A 15,964-nucleotide genomic window follows, 5' to 3' on the forward strand; every position below is an offset into this window, starting at 1 on the left:
CCACACTTAAGTGTCGTCTTGTGATGACAACTGAGCTAATGAGACTGACAGTACTTTTCATCAAATACCGGGTCCCTGTTGCAGTCTAGTTGACTTCTCGTAGGAACTTGGTTGAAAAGTCTACTTTTTAGTGGCAGAATCTGTTACTGATAAGCATCTTTGTAAGTGTGCCAGTGACCCGACAGATCACTCTCAAATGGAAATCCCAAGTGTGTTCATGGTGTTTGTGAGAGCTCGATAATCATTGGTTGCTATCTGATAAACAGAAGGCTTGGTGTAAGGAGAAGCGCAGGGATGTACAAACATGTCCTGTGCTTTATGTAACGAGAAAGTCTTGCCTGTCGCAGACTGGCTGTTTCCACTTGAAAACGTAGAGATCTGGAGAAGTAACATGGTGGCATGTCCTTCGTCAGTGTGTCTTATATGGCTGAGATCCAGAGTGTCACATGAACCATATGGATGAAAGGGAGGTAGCAACAGGAGAAGACCCACAGTGTGTCACAGGGAGTGACCCATGTGTGTCAGCACATGCACATAGCTATTCCCCCCTGCCTATCTCAGAAAGGAACAGCATGTTACTAGTACATATACTGGGTTTTTTTTTTGTAGAAATTGCTCTCTTGTTGCTCTATGTAAGTGAAAAATAAGGAAAAATTGCAACTCTATTCTCATTTAAATTCTTTAAAAATAGTTACAACTAAACAAATTTTTAATCTATTAAATTTTGTTCATCTAAAAAAAATTACTCAGAAGAACATCTGGAGAGGTAGAATTTTCTCTCTAGGCAAAATTCCTGGGTCTGGAGTCTGAGGGCAGGGAGTGGGGGCATGTAGATTGTAGAATCTTACTTTCATACACACAAAGTAGTAACTCTTGAAAAAACTAAAGTAGTTCAGAGACTTTTATTTCTTCCCACATCACTGTGCTTTGAGTACAGGAAAACAGGATTTTTTTTTCCCCCAACTGGTAATAACCAGTACTTAAAGTAGGACTGGTAAGTGAGACACTTGATGTGTCAAGTGGACACTTGAGGTGGAACAGTCCTGTGAGCATTCCATATAAAGTCATTTCTTCTAGAGGGGCATACAGTACCAGATCCCACATGATGTCCAGAATGACAGATAATAAAAAATACAAAAAGAAGGTACAGAAATAAGAGCAGTTAGTCAGAGAAAGGAGGTATTCATTGGTAAAAGAATTGGAGACTGAAATCTTCCTCCTTTTTAAATGACTTTGGGGAAGCTACTTTAGGGTAAGGCTTTCCTAGGGTAGGAGGCTATCTCCTTGGACCACTATTGGCTTCCTTGCTTCCTTCCTTTATTAGGAAGACTGAGGTCACCGGGGAGCCCACTGGTATCCTGTGATTTAAGGGCACTGCTTCCATGGCCTCTTCTTGATGGGAGGAAAGGAGGAATTCCCTTGGACGGATGTGAACTGTGAGCATGAGCGCTGGTGTCGACTGTGGTTGCAGCTCAGTGAATAAGTGCTTGCATAAGCATGTGCGGAGCTCTGGGTTTGACCCTTAGCACCATGGAGACCAGACTTGGTGATACACTCGGGAGCCAGAGGCAGGATGATCAGGCGATGCTCAAGGTTAACCTCGGTTACATAGCATGTGCGAGGCTAGCCTGAGCTACGTGAAATTCTACCTCAAAACAATAAAACAAAATGAGTTGGTGGTTAGAACACAGTAGCTAATGTGCAAACATTCACTCTTTTTGAAGTGATAAAACTTGTATTACATAGAGAAAGTTTCTGCATCAGACTTGTGGTCGATAGCATAGGCTTTGCATGTGTGTTTTATTTGCTTTGTTTCAAGTCCAATGATTGATTATAAAATGATTCATCAAAAATTATGCTATGTGTTGGGCTTATGCATAACGAATAATTGCCAGGGCTTTTGTTCTTTGCTAGGGACACATAGAATGCAGTTCCTGACCTTTGAAATGACAGTGACAGAAATTATCTACCAAGTCCTGCGTCATCTGATGCAGTGGACTTCAAGCGTCCATAAGAGAAGGAGATTGGCCGAGCAAAGTATAGTCTGTCTTCATTATTCATAGAGAAAATGAGACTGAAGCTACATGCTGCGGTGGGGGTGGGTTTTCAGAAAAAGTGCAAAGATAGTCCAGGCTGCTGTGAAGTGGGCACCTCCCAGAACAGCAGTGGTAGACCGGCAAGAAAATAAACAAGCAGGAGCCACAAGATCCCTTCCAGGGAGGCGTGTAACGCTAAGCAGCGTCCAGTAAAATTGATAGGATCTGTCAAAAGGAACTGTTGCCATAAGCAGTAAGAACATTTCCTAGGAAGAAGTCACAGCAGGAGCCACATGATAAATAGGTTGAAATTAGAACCACAGACCTCAATTAGAGAACTGCCTCCAGAAGCCAGTTATCAGCCACCCGTCACACTGAGTAGAGGGGGAAGAGGCCAAAGGAAAGAGGCTGATTTACTGAAGGGAAGGGAGTTATGTGTATCAAGGGGGTGGGGGGGGTGGGGAAATCATGACTTCTAGTCCGAAAAACTGGAACAGCGGTGAAGTGATGAGCATGAAGAAGCGGAGTCATGGGTTACAGAGCTGTGGAGATTCCAACCCAGGGTCCTGCACACGTGACAGGCAGAGTCAAGAACACCCGAGGTAGCCTGGGTGACGGCGCTGTTTTCCCTCACAGGACATGTATTTCTGAATCAATTTCTAAGGCTTTCTGTTTCTTGTATATTTCCTAATGCCACTGTCCAAGATAGACCATGAACTATGGAAGACAGAGGGAAAATGCAGAGAAAGTGTGCAGTCAGTAATGCTTGCTGGCGTCAGCGTGGGAATAGAATTCCACAGCGGCAGTGGTTTGCATAGGACCTGCTGATGTGGCCTTAAATAGAGACGACATGAATACATCAGTTTCATGATTTTTTTTTTTTTTTTTGTAAACAGGAAATCTGAGACATTTTCACCCATTGCTCGATTCATGAATTTGTATTTTTAGAATGTAAGTTGAGACAGACACATTTTGGCATTTGTCTGTCTCACAAGCCAAAAATCGTCTCTAATGTGAAGCAGTTCTTTCTGCCTCACCTAAAAATGTGAAGTACATTTGAAGTTCCAACTGGTTTGTCTTATATCCACCTAACTGCATTTCCTGGACCAGCTCCCAACTCAGTCAGTGAGTAGATATTGCGTAGGGCCCTGTGGCACCACCACAGTGTAAGACGATGCGAGGAATACTTCAACCTCAGGCCTGCCATTTATATCATCATTTGAGGGGGTGACATACTCTATCGGAACATTTGGTCATCTAAAAAAACACATGCAGAAATGCTCATTTATAACAACCTCAGCCTAGGTTCCTCTGAAACCCTAATTTGAGATAAAAAATGGTGTATGCCTAGTTTATTAGTGAATATGACCCCCAGGAGCAGGAAGAAAGGCCTGGACTGAAGGATGGAGAGAGATTTTCCCGATAGGCACATGTTTGAGCAACTGGTACTCAGTTCTGCCAGAGGTGATTTGGAGGAACCTTATGGAAGGAGACCTGGAGCCACTCAGCTTTAAGGCAGAAGGCAGTAGGTCTCCTCACCCCTTAGTCAAAGGTGGTTCGAAGGCCTTATCTCACCTACGGTGACAGTGTGAAGACAGTTCACTCCTGTGGGCACCAGCCATGGGGGCAGATGAGAGGTACCCAGGGTGGACCAAGACAAGGAGCCTGTTAAAGGACGAAGGAAACACTGTATCTGTCCGTGGCTGAAAGAAGAGGTGGGGGGTGAGGATTCTGATTCAGTGCTTACTCAGTGAGATACAATAATAATAAACCAGGTAGCACAATGCCTGCCATGTTACAGGCTCCTGCTAAATGGAAACTGTTCACGCTAGGGAAAACAAATGTCAGCAGATTCCAGAGGTTTACAGTCTGGTGTGGTGAAAGATTTATAAGCAGCTAACACCAGCTGAAACATAGCGGATACTAAACTCAGGGTGTAGCCTCTAGCTTCTATTTCAAGTTGTGTGTCTTACGTTTATTTAAGAGTTGGTTGGTTAGTTGGATGATAGGTTCCAGGACAGACAGGTTCCCACCTTGTATCCTGGTCTCTAACTACAGCTCCTCCAGATGCAGTGTCCATGGTGTAGCACCCTGCTTTTCTGCTCTTTACTTCTTGTGTGAGAATAACAGACACCTAAAAGCTTTTCCTTTCACTATGCCTGAAGTGGATGGGGGAGGTGCCCATCGTGCTTGTAAAGTTGCCTTCAGTATGGGAGAACAGAGAAGAATAGAGAGTCCATGGAAAGATTTAGAAGAGAGGTCATCCACCCTCCTTATCTTAGCCCGTTCACATTGCGGGACGTATCCCTGCCAGCTCCCACGTGATCCAACTCCAGAGCAGCTAGCAGATAACTCTCCCCCACTTCCTTCTGGCTGCCAAGGCACCCTTACTTGAGCCCTTGCAAGTGCACGGCAGTGCCCTAACTGACCCCAGGTAGTCCACACACCACAGCAAACCCTTTCAACAAATCTGTTGATGTGATTCAGATCACTGTCTGCTCAGTTTCTTCGGTTGAACACGGCTCCTGGTCATTAAGTACAGATCATTATGTAGAGGCAGAGCGAGATCAGCACACGAGAACTGGGTCAGGGTATGCCAACAGGAGCATTAAATCTGCAAGACAGGTGACCCTTTAAATAGGAACAGGCACCCACTCTCCCAGTCTTTATCTGCAGCGTGGGCTCTCCCACAAGCATCTGTCTGGTTTTCATTCTAACCAGTTTTTTTTTTTTTCAGGGCATCTTGTTAGCTCTGAGTAGCTTTTATTTATTTATTTTTATGAACAAATAAAATGGAAAACAACACACTAGTAAGGAAAGAGCAAACTGTTCATATTTTTAGCCCGACCGTGGGGCTTTGCAGTTCATAAGGCCCCATTCCTATACATTTGAAGAGCCACGAGTTACAGGATCCTCTGTCTCTTGAAGAAGGAGTCATGGAAAGGAAAGCATTGCTTTTCTCAAGTGAAGGGTCGTGAGAAATGAAGTGGAAAGCTTCCTGTCATGCAGTAGAACTCCTTTTGTGACTACTGTCCCACACATATAGTAAACAGTGCAGTAAATACCCTTCCCCCTCAATCTACCCAGCAGGAAGTCTTGGATGCTTCTCCCGAGTTCAGCTTAGAAAGCTTGAGGGCTGTCCTGCCCTCCAACAACCCTGTGACTCATTTTCTTCTTCCTGCTTTCCTAGTCCCCTTCACACACACACACACACACACACACACACACACACACACACACACACACACCTCCTTTCCAAGGCTGGTTACGTACTGTCCCCTCTCTTTGTCTTGATTCCCATCATTCAGACCCTGTGGATCCCCTCTCAGTGGATTCTTTCCTTATATGTAGGCCCCGTGAATAAGCTACCCTTCTGCCTGAACATCCCTTCAGAGCAAAGGGCAACACAGATTTGTTCTAGACGTTAAGTCAGTCGCAGTGCTGGGACCTGAAAACTAATACAGTAACAGGTATTGTGGGGTGGTGCAAGGCTAGGCCTAGGGGCTGGCAGTCTCCGGCCTTACTCCCCATATGCTGTGCTTTCAAATTTCAAACCAGTGAGACTGCCCTTTGAACGGGCAGCATGATTCTTTGAAAAGAATGTCATGTCATATTTATGTCAGTAGTTATTTCTGAGAGATTAGCCCCCCCCCACACACACACACACACTCCTCAGCAGGGGAGAAAATTATTAGTTTGGGTTTTTTTTGAGATAATTTCACTTAATAATAATAATTGGTGAAGTAACGTGTTTAGGAACGTTTTCTTCCTTTCTTTGTCCAATGCAACCCCTCCCAGGAGCGAGCACCCCCTGGCTCAGCTGTACTGCCACTCCATCATGGAGCATCATCATTTTGACCAGTGCTTGATGATTCTGAACAGCCCAGTAAGTATGTCACTTATTGTTGTGAGTTTCAAAAGAGAGCTTTATACATGCAGTCGTATTTTTAGGTTTTGGACTTATTCCCAGCATCATAAATTCTTGAACATTCTCTACTCCTTTTTGGGTAAGGAAGGGAGAGCCCAAACATTCTACGGCTTCACTTCTCTGGGCAGTAAAAACGATCTAATGTCGCCCACGAGGGAAATTCGGTTGCTGACCTTTAATTACTCCAAACTAGAAACCAAACTGGTATTTTATGGTTCCTGCTTAACTTTTTAAACAAATGAAGTGGTATGTACAGATCAGTATCTTCTTTTCTCCTTCTTCCTTCTCCTTCTCCTTCTCTCTTCTCCTTCTCTCTTCTCCTTCTTCTCCTTCTCCTTTCTCCTTTCTCCTTCTCCTTCTCCTTCTCCTTCTCCTTCTCCTTCTCCTTCTCCTTCTCCTTCTCCTTCTTCTCCTTCCTTCTCCTTCTTTCTCCTTCTCCTTCTCCTTCTCCTTCTCCTTCTCCTTCTCCTTCTCCTTCTCCTTCTCCTTCTCCTTCTCCTTCTCCTTCTCCTTCTCCTTCTCCTTCTCCTTCTCCTTCTCCTTTTCTCCTTCTCCTTCCTTCTTTTTCTCCTTCTCCTTTTCTCCTTCTCCTCCTCCTCCTCCTCTTCCTCCTCCTCTTCTTCCTCCTCTTCCTCTTCCTTCTCCTTTTCTCTTTCTCCTTTTCTCCTTCTCCTCCTCTTCCTCCTCCTCCTCCTCTTCTTCCTCCTCCTCCTCCTCCTCCTCTTCTTCCTCCTCTTCCTCTTCCTCCTCCTTCTCCTCCTTCTCCTTTTCTCCTTCTCCTTTTCTCCTTCTCCTTTTCTCCTTCTCCTTCTCCTTCTGCCAGGCAGCTCTCCTCCCAGCCGTCTCTCTGTTTTATTGGAGCTTCTAGCTGCTCACAAACCATTTTGTTAAGGGATGAGAAAGCTATTCGACAACTTGGATAAGTGAATATTTGTAAAGTACATGATACAGTTTGCGAAGTAAACACACATTTAAGGAGCGCAACATCAACAAATAACATGTTCCCATGATCTGTTGTCTACCTGTGTTAATTTTATAAGGAAAAGAAGAGAAAGTTCTTAACTATTACATTGAACAGTCATAATGCATGATACATGACCTGAGGAGATTTTATCATGTCTTCATGTTTGCTGGGCTCGGGTCTAGGTTTCTCCCTGACTAGAGGAGCATTAGAGTCACATTGTGGTCACTATTTTTAGGGCTAGCCATATAATAATACCACTCTCATGTTGCAAACCAAAATGGCCACTCTGGGACAATATTTCACACTAAGCTCAATTTCTTCCTTCGTTGCCTCTGCCGGCATCTCCTGCTCTTTTCTAACTCCTTTCTTACTCCTAAGCCTCTGTGTAGTTCTCTACTTCCCCAGCCAGAGAACAAGGAAACAGAGAAGCAAGGGGTCTGGCCATTCCTAACAGACTGACATTGCTGAGTGCCCCACTCTTTGTGCCTGGTGGGTGATGGTAGTGTCATCGTCCCTGCAGAACACCCTCACTGTGGGGATACCCCACAGCAGCTACCGAGTGGCCAGCCAATCTGGTCTTGCCTTTTAGATGTCTTGGGCAGGATGCATCACACAAATCCTTTCTAGTCCCACCTCCTCACTGAACACAGAAGACACACACACAGGCTCTGTCCTACTTGAGGCAAAGGGAATGCTTAACCTCTTCCCTAACATCTTGGTGTGACTAAAAAGCTAAGAAGCATGCAGCTCAGGGGTGGAGTGTGTATTGCGTGTGTAAGGCACTAGGTTATACCCCCAACACTGTTTTTAAGAAGCTACAGAACACATTTGGCTGCCTCCTGTGAAAGTTTATATGAGACTTAGCAGCGTTTGCTGTAACGTGGAGCGGGAAGTCACTGGTAGGTGATTGGTATCATTTCAACATGTTGCGTTATGAGAGTAACGTTTGTGTTATTATAGGAACTGTTACATCATGGCATTCACTAAGAGAGTGAGGTGTAGGCCACTGTACCCTCAGCTCCGGGCTATGTGAGGCTCTGGGCACTGCTACACTTTCACTCATCAGTTCCTGTCCGCACTGCCTCATGCCTCACCGTCCAGCCCTTTCTTCTGTTGCTCTTGTATATTTGCAGTACATTGGGAGGCAGGCAGCCTCGAGGCCTTCTGGGTCAACTCACCTCCAAGAACCTCTTTGGTTGGCTTTGTGCTCTGATTCAAAGCAGCATAGGTTTTCAGTGATCTGCCCAAACACCACATTTCCCATAAACTATGTTATTTTTAGTGTATAATTTTCCAAAATCGAGCCTGGAGAAACATATGCATGTTAGAGTAGAAACATCTGGACTTTCCTTGGGAAACTAAAGCTTTTTATTTATTTCTTTGGTAGGGGAGGAAGTAGATTTAAAAAAAAATGTGGGCTCATCTAGCCCAACCTGTCCTCTGTCTCACTGAATAGCTGAAAGCTGGTCTTGATCCCCTAATCCTCCTGCCTCTACCTCCCAAGTGCAGGGATTATAGGAATTCACTACAACACCCAACTTAAAAATTTCCTGTTGGTGTCCTAGTTCAAGTTCAGTTCCAAAGGAAATAAATCACTAATCTTTAGAAAGGTGGATTAAATATTTTCCTATCCTACTTCTTTTGTTAGATAATGTATAAATTATTATTTAGTATGTTATTACTTAGCATAACACACAAGAAATCTGGTTATACATTTTGCTGGCGTAAATCATAAAAGCCATTTATATAGTCTATCTTTGTAAGACAATTTAAAAAAAAATACAGACTCTGCTATTCGGAGAAAAACTGAGCCTGCAGTATCGCAAAAGACATTTCGTTTTCTGCTGGAAATTGTCTTATCTTAACAATAAGTAAAGGCGTCAGGAGTCTTTTGACTAGCTTCATTTGGCCCAAATGTAAAATGATAAAATACCCTCATTACCCCCTAATCACTGTCCTCGCCCACAGCCTCCCCCCAGCTGATCAGCTCAGTTCCAGCTCCCCGACTTCATTCTTTGCTTCCAGATCTCACTTCTCAAGCTCTGGGTGCTTCCTTGGCTCTGGGACTTAGTAAGCCTTATGATTCCGTTTACACAAATTTTGAATGTATTTGGAGCGGCTGGTGCTTTGTTTAGTTCAAGATCAAAGAGCTACTCTGTCTTGAATTACAGACAAAAATACGGGATGTTATGTAACAAAAGCCTTCAGTGATGTATACAGGGGTTGCCCTCATTGCCCCCTCCCATGTTTGTTTAGAAGAATATTTTACTAATATGGAAACATGACCTACGAGGAAAAATTAGCATGATTTTTGTTATTCTTTGTGGGAGGGGTTGTAATATAATTACATCATTTTATCTTTTTTTCCTTCCTCGGAACCCTCCTAATTACCCCTCCTTGTTCTCTTGCAAATCCGTAGCCTCTTTTTCATTATTATTACACATGCTCACGTGTTTGTGCTCTTCCCTGGGGAAGACTCACCTGCTCTCAGCATATAGATTACTTCCTCTTAAGCTTTCCTGACAGACCTTGGAGCTCATGCTTTCTTAGGTCACCAACTAGTAAAGCACCTTTGGCTCAGGCCTGCTAACCATCTACATTGTCATGTTCATAAGGAACACATACAATTCTCAGTAATGGTTTAGGTCTATAAGTATGAACCAGCAATGTCACCAAGTGTGCTTCAGAAGCTACAGAGGAGTGTCTCTTTACTAATCTAAAAATTTTACAACTTTATTCTTCATATTCACTATTTCATATTCATATGATTTGAGTTCAATCTGCCCAAAGGAAAAGGATATATTTATTTGGTGTTTAGATTTCAACTCAATCTCAAGGAGGTTGTGAGTTAGAAACACACATGTACAGAGGCAGGGATACTGTCATGTGGCTGTTTTTGTCTTCCCTGTCAGGGTGGTGTCTGGTGATAAGGAACAGGAAAAAAATATCGTATGTGTCTAATAAGCAGGATCAGAATACAAGGCATGTGTTTAAGTCATACAACGATAGCTTCAGAGTTTGCTCTTCACAGCAACTCCCGTGGGTAGAGCACTAACAATGTTTTTCTTTTTATATAAAGGGCAACCAGATTCTCAGTGGCCTCTCCATTGAAGAATATAAGACCACACTGAAAATAATCAAGCAAGCAATTTTAGCCACAGACCTAGCACTGTACATTAAGTAAGTTTTAAGAAGTGACGCCCTCCTAAGTAGGTCTTGAAGATGTTTTCATGTCCACACTGGGAAGTCTTTATAGAAGCCAGCATCCTGACACTGCTGTTACCAGACTGGTAGTTTTTAAGAACAGGCGGTCAAAGCCGCCTACTCTTGGCACTTGTATTGCTACAGATGCTAGCACAAGACTATGCATGATGCTCTTCTATGGCTGTATCTCTGAAATGGGATCATGGTGGGTTCCAAAGGTTCCCTATCTTTCTCTTTGCCCTCACTTGCCAATCCCTGCCCATTCATGATTCTTTTATATGGCCACCAAGCTGAAGGGGGCAGGCAAAGAACACTGAAAATTATCCTTATTTCTTTATATTTGACTTTTGTGGAGGAATGTTAATGCAGAACTGTGAATGTTAACATAGAAGTTAAACAACTACAGCAGGCACACACACATCTACTGCTTGCTGTCTACAAATGTCTATGTGTCTGCTTCAATGAAATTTGGGTCAGTTTAAAGGGAACCAGGACAGATGAAAATAGAGCAAAGTTCAGACTGTCCAAAAGTAATTTCAGAGTACACATCATCAAATCACAAAGAACTTGAAAACCATCACGGTCTGCATAGGCTTCCCGTTTTTATGCCATGTGAGTTTTTCCTCTCTGTATGAAACTTGGATAGTTAATCATACATACACAGTCCATTTTATCATGGACGTTTATCTTTTGTTTGGTCTTGCTTCTCAAGATGCTTGTTGATGCTGGATACAAAGGAGACCTAGACACTGATGACCCTTATGTCCTCGGAATGACAGGAACTAGTATCTAAAACTTGCTCCTTGCTTTCAAAGCATGTCTCATTTTCACTGCCCTTTTAATATGCAGCAAGATGTGGCTGAATTAGAGATCTTAGACCCTCTAACCCCATGTGCTTAGAAGATCTTAAATCATTCTCGCCAACACATTTTAACTCATGCTATTCTATTTTTCTAAAATAAAATAAATCATGTAATTAAACAATTTTAAATTATTAATTAATAAATTTAATTAATTAAAAATCAATTGAATAATTAAAAATTTTTAAGTAAAAAAAATATCCCTGAGTTGAAATTGTCATTATTTTTGATCTGAAGTTAATATGATGTGACATTTTTTAAAAGTTTCCATTGTAAGTAAGCCAGGAGCATGGAGGCAGGATGCTGAGTGTGGATGAAGCTTTGATGTTAGATTCTGAGATGGGGACAGTAGAGATTTTCCTCAAGTATGTATTCCACAAGTCTTGTAGATCAAAGGAAAAGGAGCTGGAAGACTTGCCATAATCACCGTGTTTTTCTAATTTTTTTTTTTAAGGAGACGAGGAGAATTTTTTGAACTTATACGAAAAAATCAATTCAGTTTTGAAGATCCTCTTCAAAAGGAGTTGTTTCTGTAAGTTGGCTTTACTGTCCATGCGAGCTTTGCTGCCCCGTTAAGTTTCTCTGAGCAGTCGTTAGTTGGGATCCTTTGTTAGGTATAACGATTTTCGCTTGTCGACTGCTCCCAGTGGAGTATAAAAAGCTGAATGCGGTCATTGGCAAGGAAGGAAACGGACAGTTGCCTTGTTGAGGACTGACTGATGGATACTGTAAGGAAGTGGAGCATTTGTGGCTCAGGATTAGCGTTTCGCTTTATTTCTCCCATCCTCTGGAACGGAAAAGCTACCATCCTATAGGGTGTGAGAACAAGATGGTGGCCAAGTGTCACTTCTCTTGGGCCAGCACAGCAGTGCTCTCCAGTGGACCTGCGAAGAGGACTGTGTTCCAACCTCAGTACACCAATTCCTTTCTTCTTCTTGCCATGGATGATAGTGCTTCTGCTATTTGCCTCTGTCTTGGCCACAGCAATAACTTGTTATCAGTAAAACAGAACCAGGAAGGCACCATAGTCCCTGTACTTGGAAGGATCAAGGAAAATGATTATCACAAGTTCTATGCCACCCAGGGATATAAATGTTGAGGCCCTGTCTTAAACAATAAAATACAACAACAGTCAACAACTAAACGATCCTGCAGAATTACAGACAGTGTTGATACAATGGCAATGTTAACATATTTTTTTAAATAAATTGAGATTGCTTAGTCTGCAAAACAAATATGCAAATTAAAAAGAAACAACATACAAACACCTGGCTGCCTGATCGATACAGTCATGCTTTCCTTAACATCAACTTATCTTTCAGAATAGCACCTTCAAAATGTGCGGGCCTGCCCCTATGACTAGCTATTATGTACTCTATAATAGCAAAGAGAGAGATGCCACAAAGCTCCAAGTTTGAGCCCAGTTTTCTCTTTCACAGAGAAGTTTGCAATCAGGGTCTTATGGTTTGTCACCTTTGGCAGGGTATACTGGCAAGCATGATTGAAATCCATCATGACAGTGGGTTCCAACTGTGATTTAAAATGCCTCCAACGTGCCTATTCCAGTGGGAGAATTAGTACTGGAGAGAGCATGACATTAGCCCTGAGTGGGCAGAGCCTGTGTGCTATGGGTGCGGTATCCCTAGAGGAACAAATGATACTTTAGCTCAATTGTTTGTTTTGCAGGAATAGCCTTTTTGCCTATTTCTTTAAACAATGTAAAGGGACCGTTAGACATTTGAATATGACTTGGGGAAATGACTGTGCTGAAGTCAGACATTGGGCTTAGGGATGTAGCTCAGCCTCTAGAAGGCTTTTGTGACGTCCACAAAGCTTGAGTTCAATCCCCAACAGTGCATAAAACAGGTGTGGTAGCTACACCTGTAATGCCAGAACTTTGGTGATGAATCAGAAACTGAAGGTCATCTTGGCTATATAGAAAATTCCAGGTCCTCTCAGAATATGTGAGAGCCTCCCCATCCCTGCAAAGGTGATTTTTACCACTGTGTTGTTTTATTCCAAGGCACATTGTCATATCCTAGGGACTGGGTACTTCCCACAGCTATCACCAGAGAAAGGCTGACAGCCTAACAGAAAAGACTCTCCAGCATAGACTGCTCTACCGTGCAAAAGTTGTCACATAGAAAGCCCTGCCTGCAGGTGCTGAGTGAATTTAGGTGACCCACCATAATCCAGGACTGTCCTCATTAAGACAATTTGATATTATCCTTCTGATTATTCCATACGATTTCATCTCACTATCAATGTGGAAAAAACAATGATAGCAGGCAAGCTTTTACGCCAAGGACAAATTTTAGCAACTGCCAGGGCAATCAAAACAGAGGCTGTGTCACAGTCACAACAGCCAAATAAATACTGTTTGTTCTTTGGTATTCAAATTCGGGTGTACTATTGTTAAGCAGGTTTTAGTTTAACTTTTTGTTTATCAGTAACAACTTCCTGAGGATAAATATTCACCAGATTTGGGGGTTTCTTTCTCCCTTAACAGAGCAATGCTGATGACTGCCTGTGATCTCTCTGCGATTACTAAGCCCTGGCCTATTCAACAACGGGTATGTTGCTCGGCGGTGATCAAAGCCAAACTAAAAAGGCAAAATCAGGAAAAAAAATCTCTTCACTTAAAGGCAGCTTTGGACATAAATAGACTTTAATTCCTTTATGTATACGATGGAGGCACATACCTCATCATGTGTTTTAATGATTAAGTGACACTGCTTCCTACAAAGTACATACATGTTCATTGCTACCACCTCTGCCACTTCAGCTGTGGTGAAGAGAGTGATGTCTCAGGGGCACTGGTGTTCATCACAAGTAGAAGCATGGAGAACCTTTAGTATTCTTAATCTTCCATGCCTCTAAAAACAGGAGTAGGTGAGAAACACTGCCAAGTTCAGTGGCCAGCTTGGGATGGACCCTGGCCCACACCCCATCAAATCACCATCATTAAAATCAGGATTGGGGACACTTCCCAGTTCTTGGATTGCTTAAGACTATTTTAACTATGCTGAGTTTTTTTGTTTCACTTTGTTTCCATATGAAGTTTATTTTTTCAATTTCTGTGAGGAATAGTGTTGGAATTTTTATGGTGATTGGATTGAATCTATTGACTTCTTTTGGTAGGTGGCCATTCCTGCAATATTAATCCTACCAATCCATGAGCCTATTTAAGCTATTTACTTCTCAGTTAAGTGTTGTTAGGTCATATACGTCTAGAAATTCATACACTTCTTTTAGGTTTTACAGTTGAGTAGAAAACAGATTTTTAAAGTATAGGCTTAGTATTCTCTGAATTTTCTCAGTGTTTGTTGTCTCTATTTTCATTTTTAATTTTTATTCTACTTTAAAATTAGAGTTATTTTATGTGTCAGAATGTTTTGCTGGTATGTATGTACCATGTGCATCCCTGGTGGCCGTGGAGTCAGAAGAGGGTCTTAGATCTTTTGGAACTGGAATTACAGGGAGGCTATGAACCATCATGTGGGTGCTGGAAACCAAATGGGTTCTCTGCAAGAGCTCTTGCTAAGAGGGCATGAGCATCATGCAGATGCTCTTAACCACTCAGCTACAGCCTTAGCCCCTTATTCTCTAACTTCATGCATTTGATCCTCTCTGGCTTTGGGCTAATTTGGCTAAAAGCTTATCATGTGTTAAGTTTTTATTTGTTTGTTTTTAGAACCAACTCTTCATTTCACTGATTCCTTGTATTCTATTTTAAATTATTTCATTTCATTGGTCTCATCCTTGGGTTTGATCATTGCTTCTCAGTCTTTTTTTCTTTTCTTTTTTTTTTTTTTTGTGCTATTTGTTGTTTTTCTCAAGCTTTCGGGTATATGATTAAGTGGTTGATATGAAATTTCTCTGTTTCTTTGTTTTGTTTTTTGTTTTTGTTTGTTTTGTTTTTCTGTGTAAGCATTTAATGCTATAAACTTACATGGTTCTGCACTTGCAGTTTCCCATGGACTTCAGTATATTGCATTTTCATTTTCATTCATTGTAGGAAGTTTTCAATTTCCTTTGATTCCTCCTTGACCTAATTGTCATTCGGTGGTGTTTTAGTTTCCATGAGTTTGTATACTATTCGCCATTTCTGTTGTTGATACCTAGCTTTACTATTTTATGATCAAACAAGATGAAGGATGCTATTCAACTTTTCTTATATTTTTAAAGACTCTCGGAGTGTCCTAATGTGTGGTCAGCTTTGGAGAAAGTTCCTTGGGCTGCTGTGAAGAAAGTGTGCACTTTGGTGTTTAGGACTAATAAATGTCTGACTTGATTTACGAGGTCTGTCTTGGTTGGGGTTTTGCCGCTGTGAACAGACACCATAGCCAAGGCAACTCTTATGAGGACAACATTTAATTGGGGCTGGCTTACAGGTTCAGGGGTTCAGTCCATTATCATCAAAGCAGGAACATGGCAGTGAACAGGCAGGCATGGTGCAGGAGGAGCTGAGAGTTCTACATCTTCATCTGAAGGCCACTAGAAAGAAGATTGGCTTCCAGGCAGCTAGGATGAGAGTCTCAAAGCCCACACTCACAGTGACACATCTACTCCAACAAGGTCACACCTACTGCAATAAGGCCACACCTACTCCAAAAGGCCACATCTCTAAATAGTGCCACCCCTGGGCCAAGCATATTCAAACCACCACATTGTTATTTAAGTCTAAAGCTTCTCTGTTTAATTTCTGTCTACATGACCTGTCTGTTGGTGAGGGTATTAAAGTCACCCACTGTCACTGTGCTGGGTCGGTCTCTGATGTTAAATCTAATAATGATTGTTTTATGAAGTTAGGTTCCCATGTGTCTGGCATGTAAATGTTTAGAATTGTAATATCCTCTTGGTAAATTTTTCCTTTAATACATATGAAATCTCCTGCCTTAGCTCTTCTGACTAGTCTTGGTTTGAAGTCTATGCCTGCCTGTTTCTTAGTTCTATTTGTTTGGACTGTTTT

The 15,964-nt window shown here is 42.1% G+C and overlaps 1 protein-coding gene across 2 annotated transcripts in view; it reads left to right on the plus strand.

Moving 5' to 3' along the window:
- Positions 1-15,964, plus strand: part of Pde5a (phosphodiesterase 5A) — a 120,972-nt gene that overhangs the window by 90,813 nt on the left and 14,195 nt on the right. For both annotated transcript variants that reach the window (XM_034500262.2, XM_034500263.2), the window contains exons 15-18: positions 5,835-5,922; positions 10,008-10,108; positions 11,447-11,524; positions 13,502-13,565. In XM_034500262.2, coding sequence (XP_034356153.1) covers positions 5,835-5,922; positions 10,008-10,108; positions 11,447-11,524; positions 13,502-13,565 — 331 coding nt within the window. The remainder of the gene's footprint in view (positions 1-5,834; positions 5,923-10,007; positions 10,109-11,446; positions 11,525-13,501; positions 13,566-15,964) is intronic.

The sequence above is a fragment of the Arvicanthis niloticus genome, chromosome 4 (genome assembly GCF_011762505.2).
Source record: "Arvicanthis niloticus isolate mArvNil1 chromosome 4, mArvNil1.pat.X, whole genome shotgun sequence".
Classification (NCBI taxonomy): domain Eukaryota; kingdom Metazoa; phylum Chordata; class Mammalia; order Rodentia; family Muridae; genus Arvicanthis; species Arvicanthis niloticus.